This window comes from Xyrauchen texanus, chromosome 9, assembly GCF_025860055.1.
Source record: "Xyrauchen texanus isolate HMW12.3.18 chromosome 9, RBS_HiC_50CHRs, whole genome shotgun sequence".
In the NCBI taxonomy this organism is placed as follows: Eukaryota; Metazoa; Chordata; class Actinopteri; order Cypriniformes; family Catostomidae; genus Xyrauchen; species Xyrauchen texanus.
Window position 1 is genome coordinate 12060379 of NC_068284.1, and position 14926 is coordinate 12075304.

A 14926-nucleotide genomic window follows, 5' to 3' on the forward strand; every position below is an offset into this window, starting at 1 on the left:
TATTCATTATAATGCCTAAACAGTGTGCATATATTGCATTAGCGTGCCTTTAGAATATGAAAGTAGTATAAAATATAAAGATTTGATTTAAATATATAAAATGATTTCCTGTAACAGAAATATGTTACAGTTATCAGCTCTATTGGCATAATTATTATCCATTTATCCAGTTTATTTGTTATCAATATATCAATCAATACATAGCTGGGTGGCCTATTGTCTTTTCCTGGACCCAGTCAACAGTATTTTGAGTCTACTCTCATTCAAGAGACAAAGAAAATCCTCTTGGTTGTATAATTAGAACATATAATAAAGTAGAAGTAGACACATTATATAATGTCTGAAATGATCAACTCATCATCGCTGTCCTCAGTATCTTCGTAATGGTTCTCCTCTTTCTCAGCTTTCTTTCTCTCACTTTCCTCAATATAGTTGTCCTCGATAAAGCCATCCTCATCATTATCATCATCTGAACTGTCTCCACTCGCAAGCATTATTCTGCCCCTCATGCCATGCACTGGTATTCCTCCCTCCAGAGCCCCGGGTTGGCTGAACTGGCTGGCCACGTCTCCCTCCAACAGCAACTCATGACTGTTTCTCACCAGGCAGCACTGGAAGAGATGGTACTTTACAGCCACCGCTATCAGGAGGCCAATGCAAAGCGCTGCTGTCAAAGCTCCCAGCACAGAGGGCCAGATGGTGTTGACTTCAGTGTTGGCTTTAAAAAAGGCAATATGAAAACACATTAAATAATTGTTGTTGATTGAGGTCAATAAGCAAATCTGTGGGACTGCACTGTAAATTTAAATTACGAAATCTAAAAAAAGGAAAATATATTTAGCTTAGATTATATCAGTCTATTATTATTATTACAAAGCTTGTTTTATGTTAAGTGCAAATGATCTGTTAATGACAAGAATGGATGCAATACATGATTTATGATTGATGTGGTTGTACATTAAATAGTTAGATTAAATAAATGCAGTAACTGAAAATGATGTTCATTACAGTTTCTATGTCACTTATGACACTATAGTTGTAATGGAAGCTGAGCATTAAAGGAATATTACGGGTTAAGCTCAATTGAAAGCATTTGTAGCATAATATTGATTACCTCAAAAATGTATTTCGACTTGACATCCCTTGACATCACTTGTCACCAAGTGAGGAATGGAAGTGAATGGGGGCCAATCAATAAACATTACAATACTCACTGTTAACAAAAGTAAAACCACAAGACGTAAACAGAATGTGTGTTAACATGACTATCCCAATCTTTTTATTGGTATTTAACAAGACAAAACATAACTGTATATTCGTTAAATAAATACAAATAAATTACAGATTGTCCCAACCCTCCCTCCCCCATTCAGACTTCCAAAAACAACATAGAACCAGTAACTCACCCTACATTCCGGGTTAATGTTTTCCATTTAAGAAGAATGGCTCATCTAGCCAAAACTGTAGTAAAAGCAATAACCCGGCAAGCTGAGGCAATTAAGTCAGGTCTCATGGAAATGCAGAAAAAGGCTGTCAATGGGTTGGGGTCCAGGTCTATGTTAAGAGCATTTTTAAGCGTATCAAAAACATAAAACCAAAAGTCTGCAGACAGCTCCAAAACAAAGAGAGTACGAGAGCTTCCTGGCCTGAGCATTAAAAAAATGTTTAGCTTTTTAGCAAATTTATCTTGTAACCAGATAAGTGGCCAAATGTGTCAAGAATTTTCAAAATAATAGGCAAGGAAGAGGCGGGATTAGTAAATGTACAATAAATGATTGTCAGTATAAAGAGAAAGTTTATGAACTAAACCATACTGCGAAATTCCCTCAAAACCATTTTGGCTATGTAGCCAGATAGCAAGAGGCTCTATAGTAACATTAAAGAGTCAAGGGAAAAGAAGGCAACCCTGACATGAACCACGGTGAAGAGAAAAGAGAGGTGACCACAAGCCATTAATGAGCACAGCGGTGACAGGGGATGAATAAAGAAGTCGAATCCAAGAGATAAAATTAGAATCAAATCCAATTTCTCCAAAACAAAAAACCCTCTCAAAAGGTTTTTCAGCATCTAAAGACAGAATGATTTCTGGCGAATCAGATGGGGGGGTGGTATTAATAAGCTAAAATAAATTAATAAGAGTAAATTATATGTATGGAATGGAAAATGGAACCTATAATGCCAAAAACCCAAGGTTAAACCTATAACCCAACCCAGCTGGGTCAAAACAACCCATGCTAGGTTCATCCCTGTCCACAATTCCCTTTCAATTCAGTTCAGAGTGAAACTGTCTCCCTGGAGATTAAGTCGGCTGCACCACCAGAAGACGAGAACATAAAACTTGTGACAACATTTTTAAATCAACATTGAGGAGTGATATTGGCCTATAACTGTCACAGGACGTGGGGTCCTCATCTTTTTTTAGGAGCAGAGAAATAGAAGCCTCAGATAAGGTTGAGGGGATGCGGCCTGTTGTAAAAGAATCATTGTATAGCCTTGTCAAGGTAGGAGATATCAAGGAGGCAAAAGATTTGTAAAATTCGGCTATAAAGCCATCAGGGCCAGGGGACTTTCCAGATTGCATAGATTTAATGGCCTCTAGTATCTCTAGTTCAGAGAATGGGTCACCTAAACTTCTAGCAAGACTTCCATCCATTTTAGGGAAGCTTTATAAATTGAGAAAATCAAAGCTTTCTGGAGCATTTGGAGAGTTCTCTGAAGTATACAAAGTAACATAGTAATCTGAAAAGATAGAATTAATCCCAACTTGATCTGATATCAGTTCACCTGCTGGAGATCTAACTCTTGAAATCCCCCTTGAAGCGCTAACCATACAAGCTTGATGATCCAGGAGATTCCCTGCTTTGTCACCATGTTCAAAGAACTGTTACCTACATTGTCTAAATTCCCTCAAAATTATATTTGTCATCATAATATCATATTCTGCATGTAACTGTAACAGTTTAGTATAACAGGAGGGGGGTGGAGAGGCAGCATAGATCATATCTAGTTTATGCAGATCTTCAACAAAATTAAATAGTCTAGATGTTTCTGCCTTTCTCAAATGAGAAACATAGGAAATAACCTGTCCGTGGATAAAAGCCTTAAAGGCCTCCCAAAGAGTAAGACTACTGACATCTGGGGTCTGATTAAGTCAAAATATATATGAATCTGTTAAGGCAATAAAATCCTTAAATGGATCATCTGATAGTCTAGAAGAGTCAAGTCTCCAAAAGGAGGGTGAGAATCTACTGGAGATTAAAGCAATATCAATTGAAACGTGGGCATGATAAGAAATCACTACAGTCTGATATGTACATGCATTAATACAGTTCAACAGTTTGTTATCCAGCAAGAAAAAGTTCATTCTCGAGATGTGATGTATGTGTGAAAAGTATGAGAAAGCCTTTTGAGGATTCTTAAATCTCCAGGGGTCAGAGAGTCCCAGCTGGGAGGCATACTTCAGTCTTGGACCAAATTCAAGTCACCAACAATAATTATGTGGTGGTCATCCACATTTGGGAAGCTTGAAAAAACTTATCAAAGAACTCATCATTATCCCAATTAGGGGCATACATACATTACGAAGCTTACCCATGACCACAACGGTTCAGATATAGTATTAGTCAGTTCAAACCTGACATTCTTATGAATAATAATAGCAGCCACACATGTTTCATGTGTAATTCAAACCTGCAGATACCCTGGTAAAGTTATAACCATTAAACGACTGTACAAATGACGATTTAAACAACGTTGCAGCTCAAATAATACAGAGACAAAAGTTTTAACAGAACAATTAATATAAGTGTATTTATAAAATTATAAGCTTTTCATTTCTGTTTAAACCCTCCAAAAATTTTCCACATTCACTTCCATTGTAAGTGAATCACTATAACCCAGATTGTAGCTTTTTTTTTTAAAGTGAAGGATGGATTAGTCAAAATATTTTTTTGTGGTAATCAACATTATGCCACAAATGCTGTCAATTGAACTTAACTTGTATTGAGCCCAGAATATTCCTTTAAATGGATGCACTAACCATTGTTGCTGTCAAGCCCTATGCTTTCATTTCTGTCCTTTTGATGGATGTCTGAAGATCTTTCCAAAGAATGGAGATCATAGAGATCTGATGAAGAAGTTGCATGTGCAGACATTCCAATCAACAAACATGTAACCAGAACCATATTTACACTATGGCGCGTATTTCCCATAATTCCCTTTCTCCTGTAAAGAGAGAATATTTTCATTTTCATTTCAAGTCTGTCGTTTCACTTCTCTTAGATTAGTAAAAAGAATCAAATGGTTTCTTGAAACAAATAATGACACCTAATGAAAAATCATTGGTCAAATTGTATTGGTTGTTACATTGATGAAATTGGAAATTTAACAAAAAGTACAGTAGATGTACAGTAATACCAGCTTTTTATACAACAATTGAGTTGATCATAATGTTATTTTGTGTTACCTTTATATCAACAGTCATTTGCCGGTTAAATAAATGTACTGTACAAGGATGTGTAAGTCGCAAAATTGTACTTCACATGTGGTGAATAGTGCAAGTCATATGACTCTCATGTGATCTAAAAGATAAATATTGATCACAGAACACACACTCAAACACTAAAATAGCCAAATTGTTCATTACATACCAGTTGGTTGGTAAAAATCCAGTATTTCTTTGTCTATCCATGTTTCACAATACAGTGAGCGTTATTGCTTATGTTTGTTTCATGTTGAAAATGTGCAGAGTGCACAACTACAGAAGCATCTTGAGCAAAGGTTAAAGAAGGTGTAACTACTTCTGCTTGGTTAATAGATAATTTTTATTACAATGTGACACATTTCTAGTTTTGTGTGTCTTTGTTGTTATCCGCTGATCCTTCCAGCTTATGCATGTACAGTAAATATTCTCCACATTATATACTGGAGCTTGTGCAATCTATAGAATGACAGTCACTCTCCACTTTGTTTTTTTTTAAATGTAGCCGTCATTGTGTATGCATTCTCCCAATGTATGATTAGTAATTTGTCAACTGCTGTTGGTTTAATGTTTATCTGCTTTAAGAGTAAATTATATGAATGGAATGGAAAATGGAACCTATAATGCCAAAAACCCAAGGTTAAACCTGTAACCCAACCTAGCTGGGTCAAAACAACCCATGCTAGGTTCATCCCTGCCCACAATTCCCTTTCGATTCAGTTCACTTGACATTGCTCCAAAACGCTGTGGGGAATTCCTTCTCCAACAACTAGTTGATGACCTTATACTATAAACCCAACCTTGTGATTAAGCCCCGTCCCTTTAGGCGTGCAGTTGGCCTGTATATGTTGGTGCAAAATCACCATTTCTTCAGAATTTTCCTTTTTTGTAATTGTATCCTTTTCATATGTATGTATTAATATAAAAAAGAGCCGCTTGTGTGCAATGTGTCTTTTTCAAGATGTCGTTCTGCAAATATTTCGTATGTGACCGCCACATCCCGCAATCAGACCACCTGGGCAGCGCCCAAGCCAAATTAGCTCTCATGAAGACAGACTGCCCTCACTACGAGGGCATGATTCTCTGGACGCCCTGCTCAAGGATCGCCCTCATTCTGTGGGGAGATCCCGCCTCCCGCACACTTCCACTGCCTCTGTTAGATTCCGAGGGATCACTTTAGGAGGCATGGCGGGGCCGCGAGGTTGAGATGGATGAAGTCGAGGAGGATCTTGCCCTGCGAGCCCCTCGATCTTCCAATGTAGCATCCTCGCCAGTACAGTACATCCCATTTGGTGGTTCTGATGATGAGGATAATGTTGTGTCCCTCGCTGCCACAAATATGGGCAAGTTGTCCACCGGAGGAAGTTACCGTCCTTTCCCCAGTGAGAGTGAGGAGCATGTGCATGCCACTGATAAGAGCTGAATCACGTCCTCTTGAAACCGTGGCCCGAACAATTTCTGTTCAAATAAAGACTGTTCTCACATAGAGAGAGGGGCTCTTGTCAAAACTGCAACACACACACACACACACGTTAATGCTGTTCATTTCCCCCTCCCCACCAAAGTTCAGAATGGGTTGACTTCCAAGTTATTTATGATTAAATAGTTTTTCATTAATGTCTGCTAGTGACTATGACTGCATAGTTCGTGACCAAATCGTTCTTTTGAACCGGTTCTTTTCACTGAACGAGTTGAACCAGTTCACCAAATCAGACTGAATCGTTTGAAACAGTTTGCCTCTCGAGCCAACACTGATCCATAAGTTACTCTATCTTAAACTGTCTCTCAGCAGTTCTCGAGTCAACAGTACACTGAGTCGATCACAGCAGTTCTCGAGTCAACCGTACAATGAGTCGATCACAGCAGTTCTCGAGTCAACCGTACAATGAGTCGATCACAGCAGTTCTTGAGTCAACAGTACAATGAGTCGATCACAGCAGTTCTCTAGTCAATAGTACACTGAGTTGATCACAGCAGTTCTTGAGTCAACAGTACACTGAGTCGATCACAGCAGTTCATGAGTCAACAGTACAATGAGTCGATCACAGCAGTTCTCTAGTCAACAGTACACCGAGTCGATCACAGCAGTTTTCTAGACAACAGTACACTGAGTCGATCACAGCAGTTCTTGAGTCAACAGTACAATGAGTCGATCAAAGCAGTTCTCTAGTCAACATTACAATGAGTCAATCACAGCAGTTCTTTTGTCAACAGTACACTGAGTCGATCACAGCAGTTCTTGAGTCAACAGTACAATGAGTCGATCACAGCAGTTCTCTAGTCAACAGTACAATGAGTCGATCAAAGCAGTTCTCTAGTCAACAGTACAATGAGTCGATCACAGCAGTTCTCTAGTCAACAGTACAATGAGTCGATCACAGCAGTTCTCGAGTCAACAGTACAATGAGTCGATCACAGCAGTTCTCAAGTCAACAGTACAATGAGTCGATCACAGCAGTTCTCGAGTCAACAGTACAATGAGTCGATCACAGCAGTTCTCTAATCAACAGTACAATGAGTCGATCACGGCAGTTCTCGAGTCAACAGTACAATGAGTCGATCACGGCAGTTCTCGAGTCAACAGTACAATGAGTCGATCACGGCAGTTCTCGAGTCAACAGTACAATGAGTCGATCACGGCAGTTCTCGAGTCAACAGTACAATGAGTCGATCACAGCAGTTCTCGAGTCAACAGTACAATGAGTCGATCACAGCAGTTCTCAAGTCAACAGTACACTGAGTCGATCACAGCAGTTCTCGAGTCAACAGTACAATGAGTCGATCATAGCAGTTCATGAGTCAACAGTACAATGAGTCGATCACAGCAGTTCTCGAGTCAACAGTACAATGAGTCGATCACAGCAGTTCTCAAGTCAACAGTACACTGAGTCGATCACAGCAGTTCTCGAGTCAACAGTACAATGAGTCGATCATAGCAGTTCATGAGTCAACAGTACAATGAGTCGATCACAGCAGTTCTCGAGTCAACAGTACAATGAGTCGATCACAGCAGTTCTCGAGTCAACAGTACAATGAGTCGATCACAGCAGTTCTCGAGTCAACAGTACAATGAGTCGATCACAGCAGTTCTCGAGTCAACGGTACAATGAGTCGATCACAGCAGTTCTCGAGTCAACAGTACAATGAGTCGATCACAGCAGTTCTCGAGTCAACAGTACAACGAGTCGATCACAGCAGTTCTCTAGTCAACAGTACAATGAGTCGATCACAGCAGTTCTCTAGTCAACAGTACAATGAGTCGATCACAGCAGTTCTCTAATCAACAGTACAATGAGTCGATCACAGCAGTTCTCTAATCAACAGTACACTGAACTGAGAATCGCCACTTTCTGACATAATACTGAGAACTGCTGATCAGTGAGTGATGAGCATGCTTAAACCGAGAACTTGAATGAGGGTGCGAAACGTTTCAATCGAGAGATGTAAATTAATTTTACTATTGATTATTGTTTATGCAAGTTGTGATGAGCTGGATCATGGTTTCTGTAAAAAAAGGTTGAGTTGATTATGACTGCTTTAATCACTTTATGCTTTAGACATGTGTAGAATATCCACGTTTGTATATAAGTGTCAGTACTGGGTGCTTTAGGTACAAAACTTTTATGTTGGATGTAATTTTAAGATCACCGAATGAAACACTGATGACAATAAACCCCCTTATTTTTATAACTTAATTAAATAAAATGTAATAATCAGCAATATGCACTTACGTGTGGCTTTACTTCAAAAATGTTACTTCAGACAGTTGATATTATTTGACCCTTGTGCTGTTTAAATTTTGTGTTCCCAGTCAAAAATGATCAGCCTATTAAAAATGTCTTATAAATCTCTCATTATGCTATATTATCATCAAATATTGGGTTAGATCTTTTTGCCAACTTCTTTTTTTTTATTTCTTTTTGGAACTTATTGATCGTAGGCCTCACCGACCTGAGCTTATGCACCTCCGTTTTTCAGTGAAAAAATGTGTGGATAATTTTGGCAATATTAAATAAATTATGTAATTTTATCACATTAAGTATTAAGTATTATTTATCACACTAGTGAGCTTTAATGTTTAACCAGGAAGTTTGTTTTAAAATGCTTTTATTTTAAACAAAATGGTACAAAGTCACACTTTTGGGGTTCCCGGTCAAAAATGACCGGCCATTGAAAATGAATGGCGGAGATCAAAAATAAGAGAAAAATTTAGTGTTCAGGAGCATATTCATCATGTTCATATTCACATACAGTGCATTCAGAAAGTATTCAGCCCCCTTTTTTCACATTTTGTTATGTTGCAGCCTAATGCTAAAATTCTTTCAATTATTATTTTTTTCAACATCAACCTACACTCCATACCCCATAATGACAAAGCAAAAAAGCTGATTCTTGATAACTTTATTAAAAAGAAAAAAACTGAAATATCACATTGACATAAGTATTCAGACCCTTAATTCAGTACTTAGTTGAAGCACCTTTGGCAGTGATTACAGTCTCAAGTCTTTTTTTGGGTGTGATGCAACGAAGGCAGTGGTATACTGAGCATCCTCCTTTAAGATAAAAACGAACATGATGGTGCCGCAGATGGCCACCTCGGTGTGGAGCTCTCCAATTATTTAGTTATTTTTGTTTGTCCTGTGTTTAGTAATATTTAGTTTTACCAGGGACAAACTGATGTATAATATTATATATATATACTTATCTGAAGTATCTATGAACACCTGTTGCTATTTCTGTATTGATGCAGCTATCTGAAGCTACCAATCACATGACAGATTGCTTCAATGCATTTAGGGTGTGGTCATGGTCAAGACAATCATTCTGAATTCTAGACTGAATGCTCAGAATGGGACAGACTATGTGGATTTAAGCGAATCTAGAGCTTATCATGGTTATTGATGCCAGACAGGCAGTCTGAGCACTTTAACAAGCATGCTCAGTTACTGGTTTTCACGATGACCATTTCTAGGGTTTACAAAGATTCGTTTGAAAAGGAAAACATCAGTATGAGGTAGTCATGTGGTTAGGATGCCTTGTTGATACTAGAGAGCAGAGAAGAATGGGCACTGATTTAAGCTGATAGATGAGCAACTTTAGTCTAAATAACCACTGTTACAATTGAGGTATGAAATTAAATCATTACTATAATTCATAACATATTATATACCTTGTTACTCATCTACACATAGAAGAGGTACTTCAACTTGCTAAAATTAACATTGGACTTGACATGCTGTTGCTGAATGAGTCATATTTCTGTTGAGATATTCAGATGGTAGAGTCAGAATTTTTTGTAAGACAGAATGAGAACATGGATCCATCATGCCTTGTTGACCACTGTGCAGACTGGTGGTGGTGGTGTAATGCTCGTGAAGAATGCTTTCTTGGCACACTTAGGTCCCTTAGTGCCAATTGGGCATCGCTTAAATGCCACGGCCTACCTGAGCATTGTTTCTGACCATGTCCATTCCTTTATGGCCACCATGTACCCAGACTCAATCATTTCAAATTGGTTTCTGACACATGACAATGAGTTCACTGTAATAACATGGCCCTTGAGTCACCAGATCTCAACCCAATACAGCATCTGTTGGGATGTGATGGAACGTTGAGCTTGATGTCCTAGATGCAGCAGTCCTACAAATCTGCAGCAACTGCAAGATGCTAGCCAATCAGATAGTGGAGCTCAACATTTCTAAAGAATTCTGTCAGTACCTTGTTGAGATCAATGCGACGAAGAGTTAAGGCAGTTCTGAAGGTTGAATTGGGGTCAAACACAGTATTCACTGTTCATGGTGTTTCTAATAACAACTTAGGCAGTGGATATATATATATACAGTATATATATATATATATATCATATCAGATATATATATACAGCATATCTGATGTGATTGTTTGATTGATACATCTGAATGTCTTGCTGCTATTGTGTTGTATATAGTTGTGCATTGGTAGCTCCTGTCACTAAGACACATTTTCCATCTAGACATGCTAATGTTTATTTCTGTTGAAGCAAAGAATTGTGGCTCAGGTGAGTGGCTCATGAAGAGTAGATCTCGCGTTGGCCACCAATTCCGTAAAGGCTGGTCGGTTCAAGGCTGCATTCGAGTGTCCTACTTGCTTTCTACATGCAGACAGACTCCATGATGTGTGCAATGACACATCCTCCGGGGCACAGCCTTGAGCTCGGCAGGCTACGCAGCTGTCGCTAGCTCTGCCATCATTGTGTGTGAGAATTGGTGAATGAGATGCAGTGTAAAGCGCATTGAATACCGCTAAGGTTAAAAAGGCACTATTTACTGTAAGTGCAGACAATTTACCATCTGCAAATAAACTGATTTCTAATCAAATTGGATAATGTACCAGAAATTGTCGACATTGTTTGAGAGTTTAATTCATATATTAATAGATTGTTCGTCTTGTTCATTGTTACCAATAAAGATAACATTAACAAGTAGATGTTGTTTTTGGTTGTTTATTTCCCTTGTGCTGTATGATTTGAGTTTGTGCTTGTGGTCAAACTGTAAAAAAACAGCAACAATCAAATTGAAAAATTAACATCAAAGTTGTTTAACATAAGTAATTAATTAGGTCTTATATAACTAAATCTAGCCAGATTAAAGATAAAAATTTTCTTTGAAATTCACTACAGGATTATAGAAACAGTTTCTGTGACATGTCTTCAAATGTTTGCTAAACCAGTCGATATATGGTAGATAACAATGTAAAGTTCAATGGAAAGGAGGAGGCGAGAACCGGCTTGATAATATAAATAATATTTTAATTATAAACTTAAACAAAAGACAAACACACATGACGGACATGTCCATAAACTATCTCTCTCTCGTCGCACCACCATCTGCCATCTGCCTTTATCCCTCTCGGAGGCTTAATTAGCCTGATAAGGGACCGGGTGTTTATAATCACAACCCGGCCCCACCCTCCTCCCTGCCACAAACATATATTGCAAGAATATGTCAACATATGTGATAGAAAACAGCAGATGTCCACTTAAAGCAACAAATTCGCTAATAGCGATCTACATTTTTTTATAGTAAGAACAATCAATATAGTTATAGTATAGAGTGTAGAGTGATCTGGAATCATAACAGCATTTCAGTAAGTCTCAACACGAGAACAACATGGCTTTCTCTTTTTTACTTTCAGTTTTACTTTCATTTTTGTTTTGACTTAGGTGATCACATGAACCCAGAGAAACAACGTCCGTAAAGTGACAACACCCAACATTCATGATAGGATGCATTGAGCACAGCTGTAGTTTATAATGTTCATTATTAGAGGTAAAACAAATGATTCCTTGTCAAATAAGAATGATATATTAGTTTGACTGGCAATCTAGCTCATCTGTGATCAGATTTTCTGAAGCTATGGCCAGTTGTGCAGCCAACCAATAACGTTAGAGCGACAGCAGTAGGAACGCCCACTAGCGACATTCGAGACTATCATTCCACTTATACCAAAGCTATGACACCAAGACATTTTTTGTCATGTTTTCTTCATTTAAACATTTCAGTCTGTCAAACTGCGTTCTTGCACCATGTATTGAGCATGTAACGGTACGGTAATGGTCCACTGGTGTGGGAGATATCCACTCAACGCCACTCACCATGCTGGAGAGCTGGTGCTTTGGGCCGATGTACAGCAAGTATGATTGTTTTCTGTCCATGACCAATAATATATATTTTAAGTCTTAATTTGTATTTGTATTGTGCTTTTCACATTACATATAGCTTCTAATCATTGATAGCATTAATACTCATTATAACTTAAGTGTAACAGAGTATCTTTGAGTGTGCAATGTATTCCAAGTTTTCTGTAGTAATATGATCACTTTGATGAACAGAACATAATTATTGTTTCTCCGGTAGGAGGATATTGTTAGTTATTGTTAGTATTCTTATTCTTATTATTAATCCTCTTCTCCATGAAACTGCCCAGTAGCTAAAAAAGTCCTTGGTCAAATTTGTTCAAATTTGGCACATTGAAACTACAGGCCACTCATTACTCCCACATCACAAATGGCCCACATTCGCCCATAGGTGGCGCTACAGGCCACGCCCCAATTTCGCCATTTTCAAAGTGATGTCATTTCCACCCCATTTGTCCGAAATTTCTGAAACTTGGTACACAAGCCTCATTTCTCATCAGGAACAAACATCCTCTGAAGCACCCATAAAGTCTGCCATCTTGGATATTTCAATGTACAATGACAATTTGGCCAAAATGACAAAATCTTCTTCTAATGTCCCAGTGGAACAAATGACTTGAAAGTTGGTACACATGTGTGGGATGTACTTCTGACTAAGTAGTGTTAAATGCTAAGATATTCAATCCAATATGGTGGATCTATTTGCATATAGGTGAATTGAGAACTGTGGCACATATGTCATATAGCCACAAATCAATGCTACATTGACCTATGGACTTGATATTCACCACGCATGAGGAGGACACTTAAGTATGTTACCATGTGCTATGGCGACTTAATATATCCAAAGATAATGAAACTAAAGGGAAATTCATCGCTAACGCTAAGATAATGCTTTGCACAACCGATACTTCAAAGCAAATGTCATGTTCATTTTTAGATTCTTGACAATGTTCAGTAACACAGCTTATAAGTAGGTCAGTGTAACATGAAGAATAGATTTATTGTGAATTTTTGAAATATGCATGCTCTGCTAACTTTTAAATCCAAACCTGCTACCCTTCTGTGTGTTCATCCTAAAGTGGCACGCGCTCTGAGACCTCACATACACCGGGGTCATAAAAGGTCCTTGACACATACGTGAGAGCTCTTGAATTCACCTAGAGACTATAAGCTTAACATTCTTCCATTTCTTTCTCTGTTTATCCTTCCACATCTGTCCCTCCCTCTATTGCTGTCCCTCACTCTCTCCTTCTCTCTTTCCCTCTCTCTTTCTCTCTCTCTTCTTCCTCCTGTCTTTCTCTCTCTTCCACTCCTTCCTCCCTCATCATCTTCCTCTTCTGTTTCTTTCACTTCCTCCACTCTCTCTCCCCCTCTAGTCCTTCCTTTATCTCTAACTCTCTCTCTCTCTCCTTCTAGTCTTGTCTCTCTGTATTCTTCCCATCTCTCTCTCTCTCTCTCTCTCTCTCTCCTCTCTCTCTCTCTCTCTCCCCCTATCTCAACTCTTCCTGGCTCCTGATACACACACAGGTATGAAGCCACACTTATTCAACAGCACAAGCACATAAATTAATCCTATCTGTTCACCCACAGCTCTATTCTGCTCATCCCCTCTCTGTTGATCCAACATTGACAACATTGATAACTAGTGAACTATCCCTTCAAAATCACAATACAAATCATCTTAATCATCCTAAAGATGTTTTTTTTTTTATATAGGCAAAACCTGAGTGTAATTGTTTGTTTGCCTGTTGTCAAATTAAGAGTTAATATATTTGAGTCAGTCATTAGCAAACCCTCTGTCCGCTCCTCTGAACCAAGATCATGTTTGGTGGGATTAGGATTATAAATTATCCCAGTGTGTCATGATTGGCACAGGCTGTTTCCTGTCTTGAACCCTAAATACATACTGAGTTAATGGATGGAGTAACTGATGCCCACCAACCACTGGAGGGTGCAAAACCACATTGAAAAACACACACCTGCAAACACTGGTGGATCATCCCCAATCCATGCCCACATTGGCCAACTCTGCCTAATACCCCTGCTGTTAAACTACACTGAGTCGTGTTGGTTCTGTTTTGTTCCATGTTTTTTTCTCTCTCTCTCTCTCTCAATCTTTTTTCACACATACATGAAGCAATCCCCTTTCCAATTGTTCAGAGATCTTTAATCCATCTTCAGATCGGCTTAATGCAGTGCGGCTCTAATAGGATCGCTGGTATTAACCTCAGGGACAATGCTGCCAGCTGTCGCAGGGCCCCCTATTGGCCAGCCTGAAGTACAGGGTAAGGAGGTTTGGTGGGGCAGAACGAAGAGAGAGAAAGAGAGATAGAAGGATAGTGTGTTTGTGCCTGGAATGTGTGATGGGCTTTGGTCTTGCAAGGAGTAAATATCTGTGGATTGACATCGAGTGCTTTTTCTTAAGGGGACGTACAATACCACCATATCTACAACTGGCTCTACCTTTCTCATTTTAAGTTCTCTCCTTCTGCATGTCCATTTGTCGCCGTTCCCCCTGGACGTTTGAGCCCTTGGGTCTGGGTGTTTGTATGGCTGTTTGACGGGGTGGTAGACGGAGTCACCATGGCGTTGGGTGCAGTGTGGAGTCGTGTTAAGAATGTGTGCCAACAGAATGGCCTCCTCATCTTGTCAGTGTTGGCCGTGGTTATTGGATGCCTACTGGGCTTCTTCCTGCGCTCCAAACACCTCTCTGAGCAGGTTAGTATGTGATTCCCAAACCTGCTGAACCCCAATAACAGTCACCCTTT

The 14926-nt window shown here is 39.0% G+C and overlaps 2 protein-coding genes across 2 annotated transcripts in view; one reads left to right on the top strand and one right to left on the bottom strand.

The window, feature by feature from the left end:
- On the bottom strand, nucleotides 1-4778 carry LOC127649821 (uncharacterized). Its single transcript, XM_052135090.1, has 3 exons — nucleotides 4650-4778; nucleotides 4040-4224; nucleotides 1-718 (listed from the first exon to the last, which is right to left on the bottom strand). Exons 1-3 carry the CDS (start codon nucleotides 4688-4690, stop codon nucleotides 330-332), a joined length of 615 nt encoding a protein of 204 aa, XP_051991050.1. The 5' UTR covers nucleotides 4691-4778; the 3' UTR covers nucleotides 1-329.
- Nucleotides 4779-14498: 9720 nt separating this feature from the next.
- Nucleotides 14499-14926, top strand: part of slc1a7a (solute carrier family 1 member 7a) — a 41860-nt gene continuing 41432 nt past the window's right edge. The window contains exon 1 of the mRNA XM_052134003.1: nucleotides 14499-14876. Within this exon, the coding sequence (XP_051989963.1) occupies nucleotides 14742-14876 (135 nt within the window). The 5' untranslated portion in view covers nucleotides 14499-14741. The remainder of the gene's footprint in view (nucleotides 14877-14926) is intronic.

What these genes read in the sequence shown, in the direction of transcription:
- LOC127649821 (XM_052135090.1), bottom strand. Translation starts at nt 4,690, where the DNA reads ATGGATAGACAAAGAAATACTGGATTTTTACCAACCAACTG. An exon ending in GGATTTTTACCAACCAACTG is followed by an intron (nt 4,225 to 4,649) that starts GTATGTAATGAA and finishes CTCTCTTTACAG; the next exon opens with GAGAAAGGGAATTATGGGAA. An exon ending in AGGGCTTGACAGCAACAATG is followed by an intron (nt 719 to 4,039) that starts GTTAGTGCATCC and finishes CCTTTTTTAAAG; the next exon opens with CCAACACTGAAGTCAACACC.